Raw genomic sequence first — 13,324 nt, forward strand, 5'->3', positions numbered from 1 at the left:
ATGGATTTATGCCATTTCTTATGTTTAATTTGTTAAAAATGGTCAGTAAGTGTATTTAATTATATAAGTCTGAATAAACAAGAGTTTGGAATAAGAGCGAATTTCGTTTTCGTTTCGTTGTGGCTGAAAGAGTCGGTCCGGAATCGAGTCGGTGATTCAGAGAATGAACCGAGTGGTCGGTACCGATTCCTGAGATCGGTTGGTCGGTGAGTCGGTAAGCGGCGCTTAGTGTTTCCTCTCTCGGCTCGGTGTTTCTCCGACACGGCGCGGGGGAGAAGCGCCCTCGGCCCGCCATGAACTCCAGCCTGGACCTGTCGCGGCGGAACCCGCAGGAGGACTTCGAGCTGATCCAGCGGATCGGCAGCGGGACGTACGGGGATGTGTACAAGGTGCTGGAGCTGGAGCCTAGCTTAGCCTAGCCGTTAGCTCTGAGATCAAAACAGACGGGAGCGGCCCGGTTCTGCGCTGTGAGACCGCGGGGGATAGAGAGGGGGATACCGGGGACAGACCGCCGCTGCTGCTGCTGCTGGGAGTCAGAAATATAGGGGGTCTGGTGTTGTGTTGTGTTGTGTTTTGGGTGCTGCGTTGAAGGGAGTGAGAGAAGGAGTGAAAGAGGGAGTGAGGGAGAGATGGTGTGGATTGGGACAGTGTTGTTTTATGACTGGCATCATTAGCGCTTTCATTACAGACAGTGCCCTGACTGGCACTTACTGAACTGTGTGTTGTGTATATGTAATTGTGTGTATGTAAGTGTTTAAGTGTGTGTATATAGTTGTGATGATGTTGATGATGTAGGGGTATTGCTCACTACATGGCTAGGAGGACAGTGTATGTGTGTATGAATGTGTGTGTGTGTGTGTGTGTGTGTGTGTGTGTGTGTGTGTTTGAGTGCGTACGTTGATAATTACTGAAGCATCCTTGATCCTGTAATTTTAAAACACAAACTACAGCTCTGGAAAAAAATAAGAGATCACTAAAAATTCTGAGTTTATTTTGGTTTTACCTCTGGAATATAATCAAGAGGAAGATGGATGATCACAAGCCATCAAACCAAGCTGAACTGCTTGAATTTTTGCACCAGGAGTGGCATAAAGTTATTCAAAGCAGTGTGTAAGACTTGTGGAGGAGAACATGTCAAGATGCATGAAAACTGTGATTGAAAACCAGGGTTATTCCACCAAATATTGATTTTTGAACTTAAAACTTTATGAATATGAATGTTTTTTTTTTGTATAAGGTCTGAAAGCTCTGCATCTTTTTTGTTATTTCAGCCATTTTTTATTTTTTGCAAATAATTGCTCTAAATTCCAATGTTTATATTTGGGAGAAATGTCTGTAGTTTATAGAATTAAACAACAATGTTTATTTTACTCAAACGTATACCTTTAAATAGTTAGATCAGATAAACTGATTCTGAAACTGAAGTGGTCTCTTATTTTTTTCCAGAGCTGTATTTGTGTGTCAGATTTGTTCACTACTCTCTGACAGGCTTGCTTAAAGGAGAACTCCGGTTTGAGATTGACTTGGGTTTAGTGAAACATGATAACGAGTACAAACTTGTGTCCAGTAGTCCACCTCCATTCACCTCTAGCATTCCCACATTCAGCACTGTTAGCTGATGCTCCCAACTGGCTTACAATACTACCGATAGGGGCATAGAGTGGCTCATGCATAGACATCACTATTTTTACACTGTTAACAAGATCAAAGTAGACACAAGAAGTAGATACACAGTGTTGTCTCTGTGTCTGTGTGAGTGACAGGCTGCTGCTGCCTGAGAAGTGGAAGGGGAAGCGGGAGTAAACACGAGGTAACCGCATGGCCTCCACATGGCTGGGTGCATGCTTGTAAACACAGCAGCTGACCTCCTGTCAAAAGCTGTGCTCCTCAGTCCGGTACGGGTTTGCGAACATATTTCCAGTAACAGCCGAAATCATGCTTTTAATTCCAGAAAAACACTCTTATTCACCTTTTAAAAGGAAATATAAAAGCCTTATAAAAAAAGGTTGATTATTGTTGTTTTGCTGTTTTTTTGGGGGTTTGAGTGATTGGCTGACTCTAAAGCGCTGACTCAGCTCTCAGTCGGTCCGGATCTCTGAAGCGAGACAGCCCGTGTTTGGGGGCGGGGCTGATGATGTCACGAGTCCTGCTTTGTTAAATATCGTGATATATTGTTTAAAAAAAACATTCCAATGTAATTGTTTTCGTGCAGCCCTATAACTAAATGCTAATCCTCTAGCAGATCTGTTTTGACATGTTTGTTCAAAAGTTTGCTTTTTTAGCTTCTTTCTGACTTTAGCTTTGTAGCTACAAGGCTAATTTAAATTGATGTGTTTAAAAGCAGGGGAAAAGGACAAGTGTGAGAATGTGAGACATGGCTAGACGACTGGGTCATTTCCAAAACATCAGGCAGGTGGTGAGTTGCTTCTGGAAAGGCGACATGGTCTTGTTATTGATGCTTACACTATATGTCTAAATGTTTGTGATCATCCCTTCTTATGAATGTAGTGAATGTCCTGAACTTTTAAGTAGCTTTCACTGCTGACACAGATGTCTAGCGTGTCTAGTCCCCTGTAGAGAAGTACTGTCAATTGAAAATGACTCTCTGAACCAGAGAAGAAATATGAACCTGTTGGCACCTTGTATAATGCCAGGCCTGGGCTAGATGAGTATAAAGCTGCCCCATCATTAAGCTGTGGAGCAGTGGAAGAACTGTGTTCTCTGGAATGATGGTGTTTGGGGGCATAGGGTTGAGTTTGGGGGGGTGATTATCCAACATCCTGATTTCTCTAATGCTCTTGTCACTAAAAGCAATAAAAACTCCACAGCAATGCTCCATAATCTAGTATTAAACCTTCTCTAGACAGGAGAGACAGTTAAATCGCAATAAAAGCATATCAACTTTTTTTTTATTTCTCTGATTTAGAAGAAACAAGAAATAATCAGGTATCCCAATATTTTTGTCCAAATAGTGTATCTGAATTTTGTGCATTTTACTTGCTTTAAATTTCTAAAGCATTATATTTCTCTGTAATACTATTGCCAATTTCACTGTTTTTGAGTGTGGATGATACGAATTGGCCAGATGATTATTATCTGACTACCCGTATTGTTTGCACTATAAGGCGCACCAGATTATAGGGCGCATTATTGAACACTAGTAAGGAACATTGGTGTTGCCATGTTTTCCTTCCAGTTCAGCAGGTCTCGCCGCCATGTGGTGATACCTGTAAAGCTAAGCTAAGTAAACAACAACAAAAAAAAATAAAAATAAATTGTGCTGGATGTTAATCTACAAATATTTCTGTCCTAAAAACTATTTATTTGGCTAAGTAAAACGCTTCCATTTATTTACAGGAAGCTTAGACTTCCAGGTTTCCACTAAGGCTGGCCACGGATAGCTGCTAATGCCCCCGACAGCTCTACACTGAGGAACCCTGAGTGCTCCGGTAAACCAGGGTGATATTAGCTACCAGTTTGTCGCATGTAACTTATTTTAACGTGGTAAACACACAGACTACAGTCCGATATACTCACCTCTGAATGGCAATAGAGCTACTGTAGTTAGTGGGTAATGCTAAGGCTGCTCCAGCAGTGCTAGCCGGAGTTAGCAGCAGGCTACAAGCCCATAATACTGAATTCTGAATGGCAAAAGAAATAGCTCTTAGTGCAATTGGTGGCTAATGCTAATGTTGCTCCAGTCTCAAGTCTTGGTGCTGGAAAACTAAACTGAAACTCCTGTATAATGCAGTACTTCAGCTGAGTGGCTTTACTGCTACTAAATACCTGACAAGTAAAATTCATACATAAGACAAACCAGATTATAAGGCGCATTGATGATTTTTGCAAAATGAAAGGATTTTAAGTGCGCCTTAACGTGGGAAAAATACGGTAATTATTATATTTAGTGATAATTTATTGATCAAAATTCCGATATAAAGGACATGTGCGTATTATGGAGCTTTATTTTGTTGCTCACCTTTTCCCTGAATGTTAGATAACAACTCTGTAATTCTAAACTGAGCCTCCTTCTAGTATTAGTGAGTCATTTACTTTGGTAACAATATTCCTTACAAAGATAATAATCTCTGTTATCATCCAGTGGTTCATCTATCATAATTCATCATGTTTGTTTAGTTAAATATTGCCAACCTCATGCGTAATTTCCTTCTTCTGGAGAAACCTGTCCATTATTTACTATTCCTATTTTGATTTAGTTTTTGTTTCACTTGTATGTCAGCATTTTTTATCAGACTGGATATCTTTCAGGGTGGTGTTTACACTGTATTTATGTGTGTGATGTTTGGCCTTGTTCTTGGGATCACTGACCTGCAGAAAGCTGAAGTTTCTCCCAAGCTTTAGATTGATTCAGGCTGCATTTCAGTATCTTTTTGCATTTTACCAGTCTATCCTTTGATCCATCCACCCACCCACTCATTTTGGCCGGCACAATATATCGTTTCATCATCGCCATCACAATGTAGGCATGCACAATAGTCACATTGCCGGAAATGCAATGTTGTGTAAGACTAATATCAACAAGCCTGTGTGTCTTTATCTATTTCTATCCATATTCTTTTTTTGTTTGTTTGTTTGTGGTAAATATTTCAGTATATCAACAAATATTTTCTGTTCTGAAAGTACAGAACTAAGGATGCTAAGTATTCATCTGTAATCAGAGTCACAAGTTCCTTCTGGTGAAAGATCTTGTGATTTGTAACCCGTATTGTGAAAAGTACGCAATTCAATGACTCTGCAAGTGATGTAGTGTGTAAATCACATTAGGCTGTTTTCTTTCAGACGTTGTGTGTTTTTAATACTATGACAGTTGTCCTAAAATACAGCTCTGGAAAAAAAATAAGAGACCACTTAAAAATGATGAGTTTCTTTGCTTTTGCCAAATTAAAAACATCTGGAATATAACCAATAAGAAAAATGATAATCCTCTTGAATCAAGAGAAAGCCATCAAACCAAGCTGAACTGCTTAAATGTTTGCACCAGGAGTGGCATAAAGTTATCCAAAAGCAGTGTGTAAAACTGGTGGAGGAGAACATGCCAAAATGCATGAAAAGTGTGATTAAAAAACAGTATTATTCTTCCAAATATTGATTTCTGAACTCTTAAATCTTTATGAATATGAACTTGTTTTCTTTGCATTATTTGAGGTCTGAAAGCTCTACTTTGTTATTTCAGCTGTTTCTCAATATTTTTATTTGGGATTTGAGAGAAATGTTGTTTGTAGTTCATAGAATAAAACAACAATGTTCATTTTACTCAAACATATACCTATAAATAGCTAAATCTGAGAAATTAATTCAGAAACGGAAGTGAAAAATGGCTGAAATAACAAAAAAGATGCAGAGCTTTTAGACCTCAAATAATGCAAAGAAAACAAGTTCATATTCATAAACTTTTCATAAAGCAGTTCAGCTCGGTTTGATGGGTTGTGATCATCCATCTTCCTCTATTACAGAGGTTTTACATTTGGTAAAATCAAAGAAACTCATAATTTTTAAGTAGCCTCTTAATTTTTTTTTCAGAGCTGCGTATTATGTTAGAAATTTTAGCCATGTCGTCCAAACCTATTTAGATGTGGACCAAACAACTGTGGTATAGATCAGGGTTGCACATCTCTGATGGTCTCTAGAAAAGTTTAGTAGCTAACATACTCAATCACACCTGATTCAACGGCAGGAGGATGGGTTTGAGTAGGGAAACTCCCAGACTTTGAAGGAGATACATAATCCCCCTCCAAGAGACTGGAGCCCTGCACCCCTGTTGTACATGAACCACTTGCTTTAACTGTTTAAATCTTCTAGAGGTGTGTAAGTTACTTAAGCTTTGCAGTTCCAGTTTGCAACTACAGAAGCAGACCTCAGACTCTGAACATGTCTCAGCTGGTCAGCCATGTTTGGCGCGAGAGGTGAAGTGTGTAGATTTGACTTTTGGCTGAACTGTTTTGCCAAAGCCGGGCTGTCCCATTCACCCATTCACCAGTCTGTTTATGTGTTGGGGTGAAATTAGGGGCTGTGGAGGGGTGGCTGAGGCCGTGGGAGACACAATGCCCTCTGAATGAGTGTGTAGTAGCAGATGGTATCTACCAAGAGCCGTGGGGGCGGGGGGGGGGGGGGGGGCGTGATAGTTTCTCATTGCAGGATCGTTATTGGATGTGTGAGCGTTCTCTTGGTTCTTTGGGAAGAGCGAGCGTGTCGGACTTCCTGCAAAGACAGGAAATGACTGAACTTGAGGATGCAGGCGTGTGTGTGTGAGCTTGCCCGAACACACGTGTGTGCGCGCAAAGCTGGAGCCCTATCCATCCTGTTTGTTCCTGATTGTTCCCTCTTCCTGAAGTTTTGTGGTTAGGGTTAGTGTGTGTGTGTGTGTGTGTGTGGTTGCCATGAGGTTCTGCTCTCTTAGTAAACTCCACATTTGGACAGTCATGCTGAACCTCGGCCTCAAGCTTGTTTCTGACCATTCAGTGGCTAAAGCTGTGCATTGGCAAGAACCAGTTGATATAATACATATTATAATACAACAGTTACAGTTCTATCACTTATAAAAAAATATTGCGTTATTTTACCTTAGAAAAACTGCATTTCTTTGTGTACATTTTAGCCACTTGTATTTGATTGGCAGTGCTGAGGTAAATGTATGACTAAAATAGATAGACAGATTAATAAACAGATAAATAGATGTTATTTACCCCAATGGAAATCAACAACACAACAAATACATTTAGAGCACCTCGAAAAAAATAAATAGAAAGTATAGCACTTAAGTAAGTGGAAGATTATAATAGCACTACTAAGGTAAAATTATAAAAAAAAAACAATTATCTGAATGTGTGACTTGAATAGCAGTGTTTAAATAAATTCATGGTTAGAATAGCACTGCTGAGGTAAATGTATTCTGCTTTGTTCTTTAAAGAGCAAAACATTGCAAAAACCTGCAAAATAAACACATTCAGTATTCTGCCTTTAACCAGATACACATGTAAGCCTGTAACGATAAGAATTTTTTGTGAACGATAGATTGCCCAGAAATGATTGCGATAAATGATATCGCAATGATTTAAATGCCACTGACAATAATAACATAGAATAACATAGCAATTATACGCTTTTAAAGACACCTATATTTTTAATTAATCGTAAATTAGGAAATATATACTTTTCCTTTACCTACTACAGTAGGTGAGTTGCAGTTATTAAAGCACTGATTGGTCATTGCATAACTGCCTTAAATACTGCGCACTGTTATATATGTGAACAAAAAAACACAATAGACAATATAACGATTACCAATATTATTGAGGTCATGTCCATGTTGAGGTCTTGTATGAGAAACAATAATGTAATTATCTTGACAGGCTACGTCTACGTTTTAATAAAAATACTGATATTTGATACCAAGTATATAATATGTATAGCAAACGAAAACTATAAAATATATTGAGATATTGATGATTTGTCTCACCTCTCTTTTGCGTAATTTTAAACAGACAGACATCTCTGGCAGAAATCGTATCCGCATTCACAAGAATTTTGTTTGGTGGGTTTGATGAATTTGGGGAAACTTCCAGAATTGTCTCAGAAATGCTGTGACAGAAGAGATGGTTTAATTTTTAATTTATTATTATTTTTTATTGTTACACATTCTAATATGAATATCTGGTGCCAGGACATTTCTTTCCCCTCTCTCGTGCTGAAGTCTGTTGCTCTTTTCTTCCATCACTTGTTCTCTTCTTTTTTGTGATGACTTCATCTGATCTGCTGTTCTCTAAGACAGATGTCTCATAGTGAGGCCTTACAGAAGATGCCTTTGTGTCTGTGTGTGTGTGTGTTTTAAATGTGTGTGTGTGTGTGTGTGTGTATGTGTGTGAGTGTGAGACATAAAGAGAGCATCTCCCAGTATACATCTCCAAAATATCCCAAAATATGAATCGGCTGGCATATAAAGTACATCCATGAAAATAGACAGGAAAATAGAGACAGTCAGAGGGATCTAATGAAATAGTTCTGTACAATATTTCAATAGAATATTGCTAAATAACAATAGAAGCCAGGACCATATAGTTAACTACTGCTTGCAATTGCCTATTTAAGCAACTCGATTATTAATTAGATAAAAAGGAAAAAATCTACTGTTCTAAAATGCAAACGAGGCAAAATTAAATAAATACATATTTGGGTGATGCAACCATGTACTAAGAATAAATGGGAAATGTATTTCTTATATATTTAATTTATTTTACCAGATATTGTACATATTTGAAATATTTAATTTAAAGAATTAATGTTGTAATTGAATAAGGAACACACAAACGACTATTATTGAAAATAATGGTTTAAATGAAGAATTAAACTGACAGTTACAAAAAATTTTATTGTTGTCATTATTTAATATTTTTTGCACTGTAAGGCGCACCGGATTATAAAACGGACTATCAATAAACCAGTATTTTCTGGTCTATTTTAATACATAGGGTGCACCGGATTATAAAACGCATTATGGGACACTAGTGAGTAAAAGGGGTGTCGCCATGTTTTCCTTCTAATTCAGCCTGTAAAGCTAAGCTAAGTAAACAAACCTGTAATTCTTAAAAAATAATAATAATAATGATCCAGTGCTGGATGTTAATCTACACAGATTTCTTTCCTGAAAACTGTTTATTTGGCTAAGTAAAGCGCTTCTGTTTATAAACAGTAGGCTTAGATTTCCAGATTTGCTAATGCTGCCTAATAGCGCTATACTGAGGAACCCTGAGTGTTCCAGTAATACAGGCCGATTTTAGCTAGTGATTCGTCCCACGAAGCTTGTTTTAACACAGCAAACTCGTAGATTGTCCTATTTAGTCTGCTCTGAACGGCGAAAGAGCTGGCGCTTAGCACGGTTAGCGGGTAATGCTAATAAGGCTCTAGCAGTGCTAGCCGGGCTACAGCAGCAGGCTACAGGCCTATTAGCCGCTAATGCTAATACTGCACTTCAGTGGGGTGGCTTTACTGCTCCTTACAACCTGTCTGGTTAAATTCATACATAAAGCACACCGGATTCTAAGGCACACTGACGATTATTGAGAAAATGTAAGTTTTCTTCATCATTTATTTACATATCTGGGAAGCTAGGACACTAGGAAGCTACAGAGCTTTTAAACGGGGCCTTTAAGTGCGCCTTATTGTGTGAAAAATATGGTAACACAATAACAGTGTATGTAATGTAAATATACACTCGGCTGTGATTATCAAACACTCCCACACAACTTCAGTGTCAGAAAAGACCCCTCAAAAAAGCTTTAAATTTGTTAATAAAATCTTTGTATTGATTTTCTTTTACTCTTTTTATAACTGTCACTGCATTTAAGGTGGAACAAAAAAACTAGCTAAGCATGAAAATTAGACATTATGTTTAAACAGTCTAGCACCTCTAGTAACACTGAGTAAGAGAAAAAAACAGAACTTGTTGCTAACGCTAGTTTAACTTAAATTACGGCTTTTTTTTTTAACTGCTGGCTGAGCTGCCATATTTAAGGTGGAATTTAAGGTGATAGGGAAAATGCTAATGCTAACTTGTTTGACAATTTTTGGTGAGATATAAATTTACCAAGAATGAGACATCTTTTTTTGTTGTATATATTTTGTATTTAGTTCTCGTCTTGTTTTCATCATGAAAACTAGGTTGTTAAATATTTTTTGTCATAGTTTTTGTTAAAGAGATTTTCATGTGTTAGCTATGTAGTGCTGCTTTCCATTTTAACTTGGATGACGTTTTTTCAGAGTCTAAAATTTAAAATTAAACTGGAACCCTCCTAGAAGTCTGTTTTTTGTATAGGGAAATTCAGGAGAGCCTCACCAAATCCTAGTTCAGAAACCAAGTTGGTGGTTCGCTCATTAACTACAGTAAAAGCAGTTGTATATTACAGTTTATTATAATTTATGTCTATTTGTGTCTTCTTAAATCGGTCCTATAGACCCAGTACTTTGTAACTTATGTCAGTGGACATGGTTTCATGGTGTTTTATTGAGGAAAATACTGCTTACATTTTTTTTATCAACTTATTGTAATGCTAACATGGGACAATGCTAACAGTGATGGAACATAAAAAGTGGATTTGTCATGAATAATTGTAAAACGAGTAGTGGTGGTAAATCCTACTTTTTTAAATGTTCTTAAGAATCTTACATTTTTTTGTAATGTATTTCCAGTGCTAAACTAAAGAAGTAATCTTTTCATGTAGATTTGATTTCTTGTGTGTAATGTGTCTATGAAGAAGCTTAAAGAGTAATTAGCCAGTGGTGATAACTATGTGATATGCATATTTTTGAGTGTTAATTTTTAGACATAATATTAAGTTATTACTATATTGAGTAATTTTGTACATTTTTCATATTTAAAACTAATATAGTTTAAACAAACTTATGTGACATTACAAGGAATTATCAAACGTATAGATAATACAGATTTGATGGGTTAAATAGACTAATATCTGTAGGTTATAAAAATGTCTTATTTATGAAAGTGATTCCTTTAAATCTTTTCAATAATTGTTTTTCTTTATCTCTTCCTGTATTCCTCAGGCGCGCAATGTCAACACAGGAGAGCTGGCAGCCATCAAAGTCATTAAACTGGAGCCAGGTAAACATCTTCATCTATCTGTCCACCCACACGTCCATCTGTCCTTTCATCCATTCAGCAGTCCGGCTGACTATCCCTTCATCCATCACAGCTTGTCACTCTTGATTGCAAAAGTCTCTGTGTTTTGGCACAGATGTGCCACACACACAGGCACAAACACACACACACACACACACACACACACACACACACACACACACACACACACACACACACACACACACACACACACACAGAGGCTCAGATTTAAAAAATATTTAACCAAAAGTGCATTTGTGCATCAGTAAGCGTGTAATGGTCACAGGCAGTTAAACATTGTTAAATAGGTGTGTGTGTGTGTGTGCTTGTGTGTGTGTGTGTGTGTGTGTGCTTGTGTGTGTGTGTGTGCTTGTGTGTGTGTGTGTGCTTGTGTGTGTGTGTGTGCTTGTGTGTGTGTGTGTGCTTGTGTGTGTGTGTGTGCTTGTGTGTGTGTGTGCTTGTGTGTGCTTGTGTGCTTTGTTTGTGGATTTACGAGCTGTTGGTCACCTAGAGCTGACTAAAGTTGTTATCGCTCCCTATCTCTACGTCCATGTTCTTTCCAGTAGGTTCCTCACACTTTCCATAGGGGTGTGTGTTCTGCATTATATGGACAATATTAAATAAATAAAACTTTTTTTTTTTTTCTCCGTTCTCTGTTTTATATTTTTGGACAAAATGTGAATCTGGCAGTCACTCTCAGTGTTGGCAATACATATGGTGTGACCAACAAAAATTTTTAGGAAATACTTATAATAAAAGGGTACAACGCCATCCATTAAAAGACCAGAAGGATTTTAATTCTCTCTAAAAGTTAATATTTAGGATTTATTTTGTGTGACTAAAAATATACAGAATATATATATATATATATATATATATATATATATATATATATATATATATACATAGAATATATACATAGAATTGATTGATTGGTTTATTTATCTATTTCTTTATTTGTATTTGTTATTATTAATTCATTTTCAGGGGAAGACTTTGTGGTGGTCCAGCAGGAGATTATTATGATGAAAGACTGTAAACACTCCAACATTGTTGCTTACTTCGGCAGCTATCTCAGGTAAGACCTAGACCATGAGTGGGCAAATAATTTTCCTAAGGGACAACATGATAATCTGGGGCGGTTGTGGAGGAACAGACAAACAGATTGATTTCAATTTGGCTCAATATTATTTTTATTTCTTTATAAAAATCAAGAATCATAATAGTAACAGTAAGAACATCAACATTATATATCGCGCATGTAATCAACATTCACCAAAACAACTCTGGACAAAATGTTAATTTTTTGCAGAAAATCTACCCACCCAGAGAGAACAAGTCCAATTGTGCTCTTTCGGGGCTCCAGCAGCTGATTCGAACCAGCAATCTCCCAATCATAGTAGCTACACTTTAGAATGCTGCACATAGACCCCCTTATTTAAAGCCTTTAAACATTCTGGTAACATCGCTGCATCGGCACGTCTGTGTCAGATGTTTTATTTTTAGTTTTGGGAATGCTACTTTTAATGTTTCCATAATGTTAGTGTTAACCTAGTTAGAAATATTATGAAAAATCAAATAATATTGTAGTGCTCACCAATATTATGTCACATATTTTCATAACAGTTCTAGAACATTATTTCTGTAACCTCCTAAAGCAGGGGTTCTCAAACATTTTTCTCTGATCCTCTGGTGACAAAGAACAAAACAAAACAGGACCACCAAAGCAATCCATCACAACCCACCTTGGATACCATAGCAACCACCTAGTAGCCTCAGAACAACCTGGAATACTTTCCGAACTGCTTAGCAACTCCAAGGCAACAACTCGGAACAATCGATAGTTTCTTTGGCATTGAAGAACAATGTTGAAGGCTTGTAAATGTGAAAAACCATTTAAAGCAGTAAATAGCCCTCATGTAATGAAATGGTTCTAACTAATTTAAATGTTATTTTTTAATGCAATGTTTTTTTTAGACTTTACATCTATTTTTATGAAATGGGTTTCTATTAAAATGTGTTTGTGGAGCTGTGAGCTGTTTCTCCTTGCTTGTTATGCAAAGAAACACTACCTGAACAGTAGTGTTTTATTATCAGAATATTTGAATACTATTTGCTTAAAAATGTGGCTATTCAGGTCTGAGAAACGGTTTATGAACATCCTTGTTATTTTCAGTATTTGCATTAAATTAATTCTAAAGTAAACCTAGGTTGAGCTTGTGTGCTGATTGGCTACTTTCCCTTTGTTTTTTCAGGAGGGACAAGTTATGGATCAGCATGGAATACTGTGGAGGAGGCTCGCTACAAGATATTTATCATGGTAAGAATTGTTTTGGCAACCTGTTTATCCTGTGTACAATATCTGTCAAAAGTTTGGACACACCTCTTTTCATCCAGTGTTTTCTTTATTTCCTGTTTGAATTTATTTACTATATTATAGATTAATATTATAGACATGAAAACAATTAAGGGACACATATAGAATTATGTAGTAAACAGTAAAAAAAAGAAAGTATTTGTCCTCCACAATCCCTTAATCTAAACCTGATTAACTGAGATGGTGATTTGAAATAATTTGGGATGAGCAGGAGCAGGAGCTATTATTCAGCACCTCCAGGAACTCCTTTAAGATGCTAAGAAAACTATTCCAGGTGACTCCCTCATAAAGACACT

The 13,324-nt window shown here is 37.1% G+C and overlaps 1 protein-coding gene across 3 annotated transcripts in view; it reads left to right on the top strand.

Moving 5' to 3' along the window:
* The first annotated feature begins 200 nt into the window (after positions 1-200).
* Positions 201-13,324, top strand: part of map4k3b (mitogen-activated protein kinase kinase kinase kinase 3b) — a 50,541-nt gene continuing 37,417 nt past the window's right edge. For all 3 annotated transcript variants that reach the window (XM_022672741.2, XM_022672742.2, XM_049463489.1), the window contains exons 1-4: positions 201-389; positions 10,576-10,633; positions 11,639-11,729; positions 12,907-12,971. In XM_022672741.2, the coding sequence (XP_022528462.2) occupies positions 294-389; positions 10,576-10,633; positions 11,639-11,729; positions 12,907-12,971 (310 nt within the window). In that variant the 5' untranslated portion in view covers positions 201-293. The remainder of the gene's footprint in view (positions 390-10,575; positions 10,634-11,638; positions 11,730-12,906; positions 12,972-13,324) is intronic.

This window comes from Astyanax mexicanus, chromosome 14 (assembly GCF_023375975.1).
Source record: "Astyanax mexicanus isolate ESR-SI-001 chromosome 14, AstMex3_surface, whole genome shotgun sequence".
NCBI lineage: Eukaryota > Metazoa > Chordata > Actinopteri > Characiformes > Acestrorhamphidae > Astyanax > Astyanax mexicanus.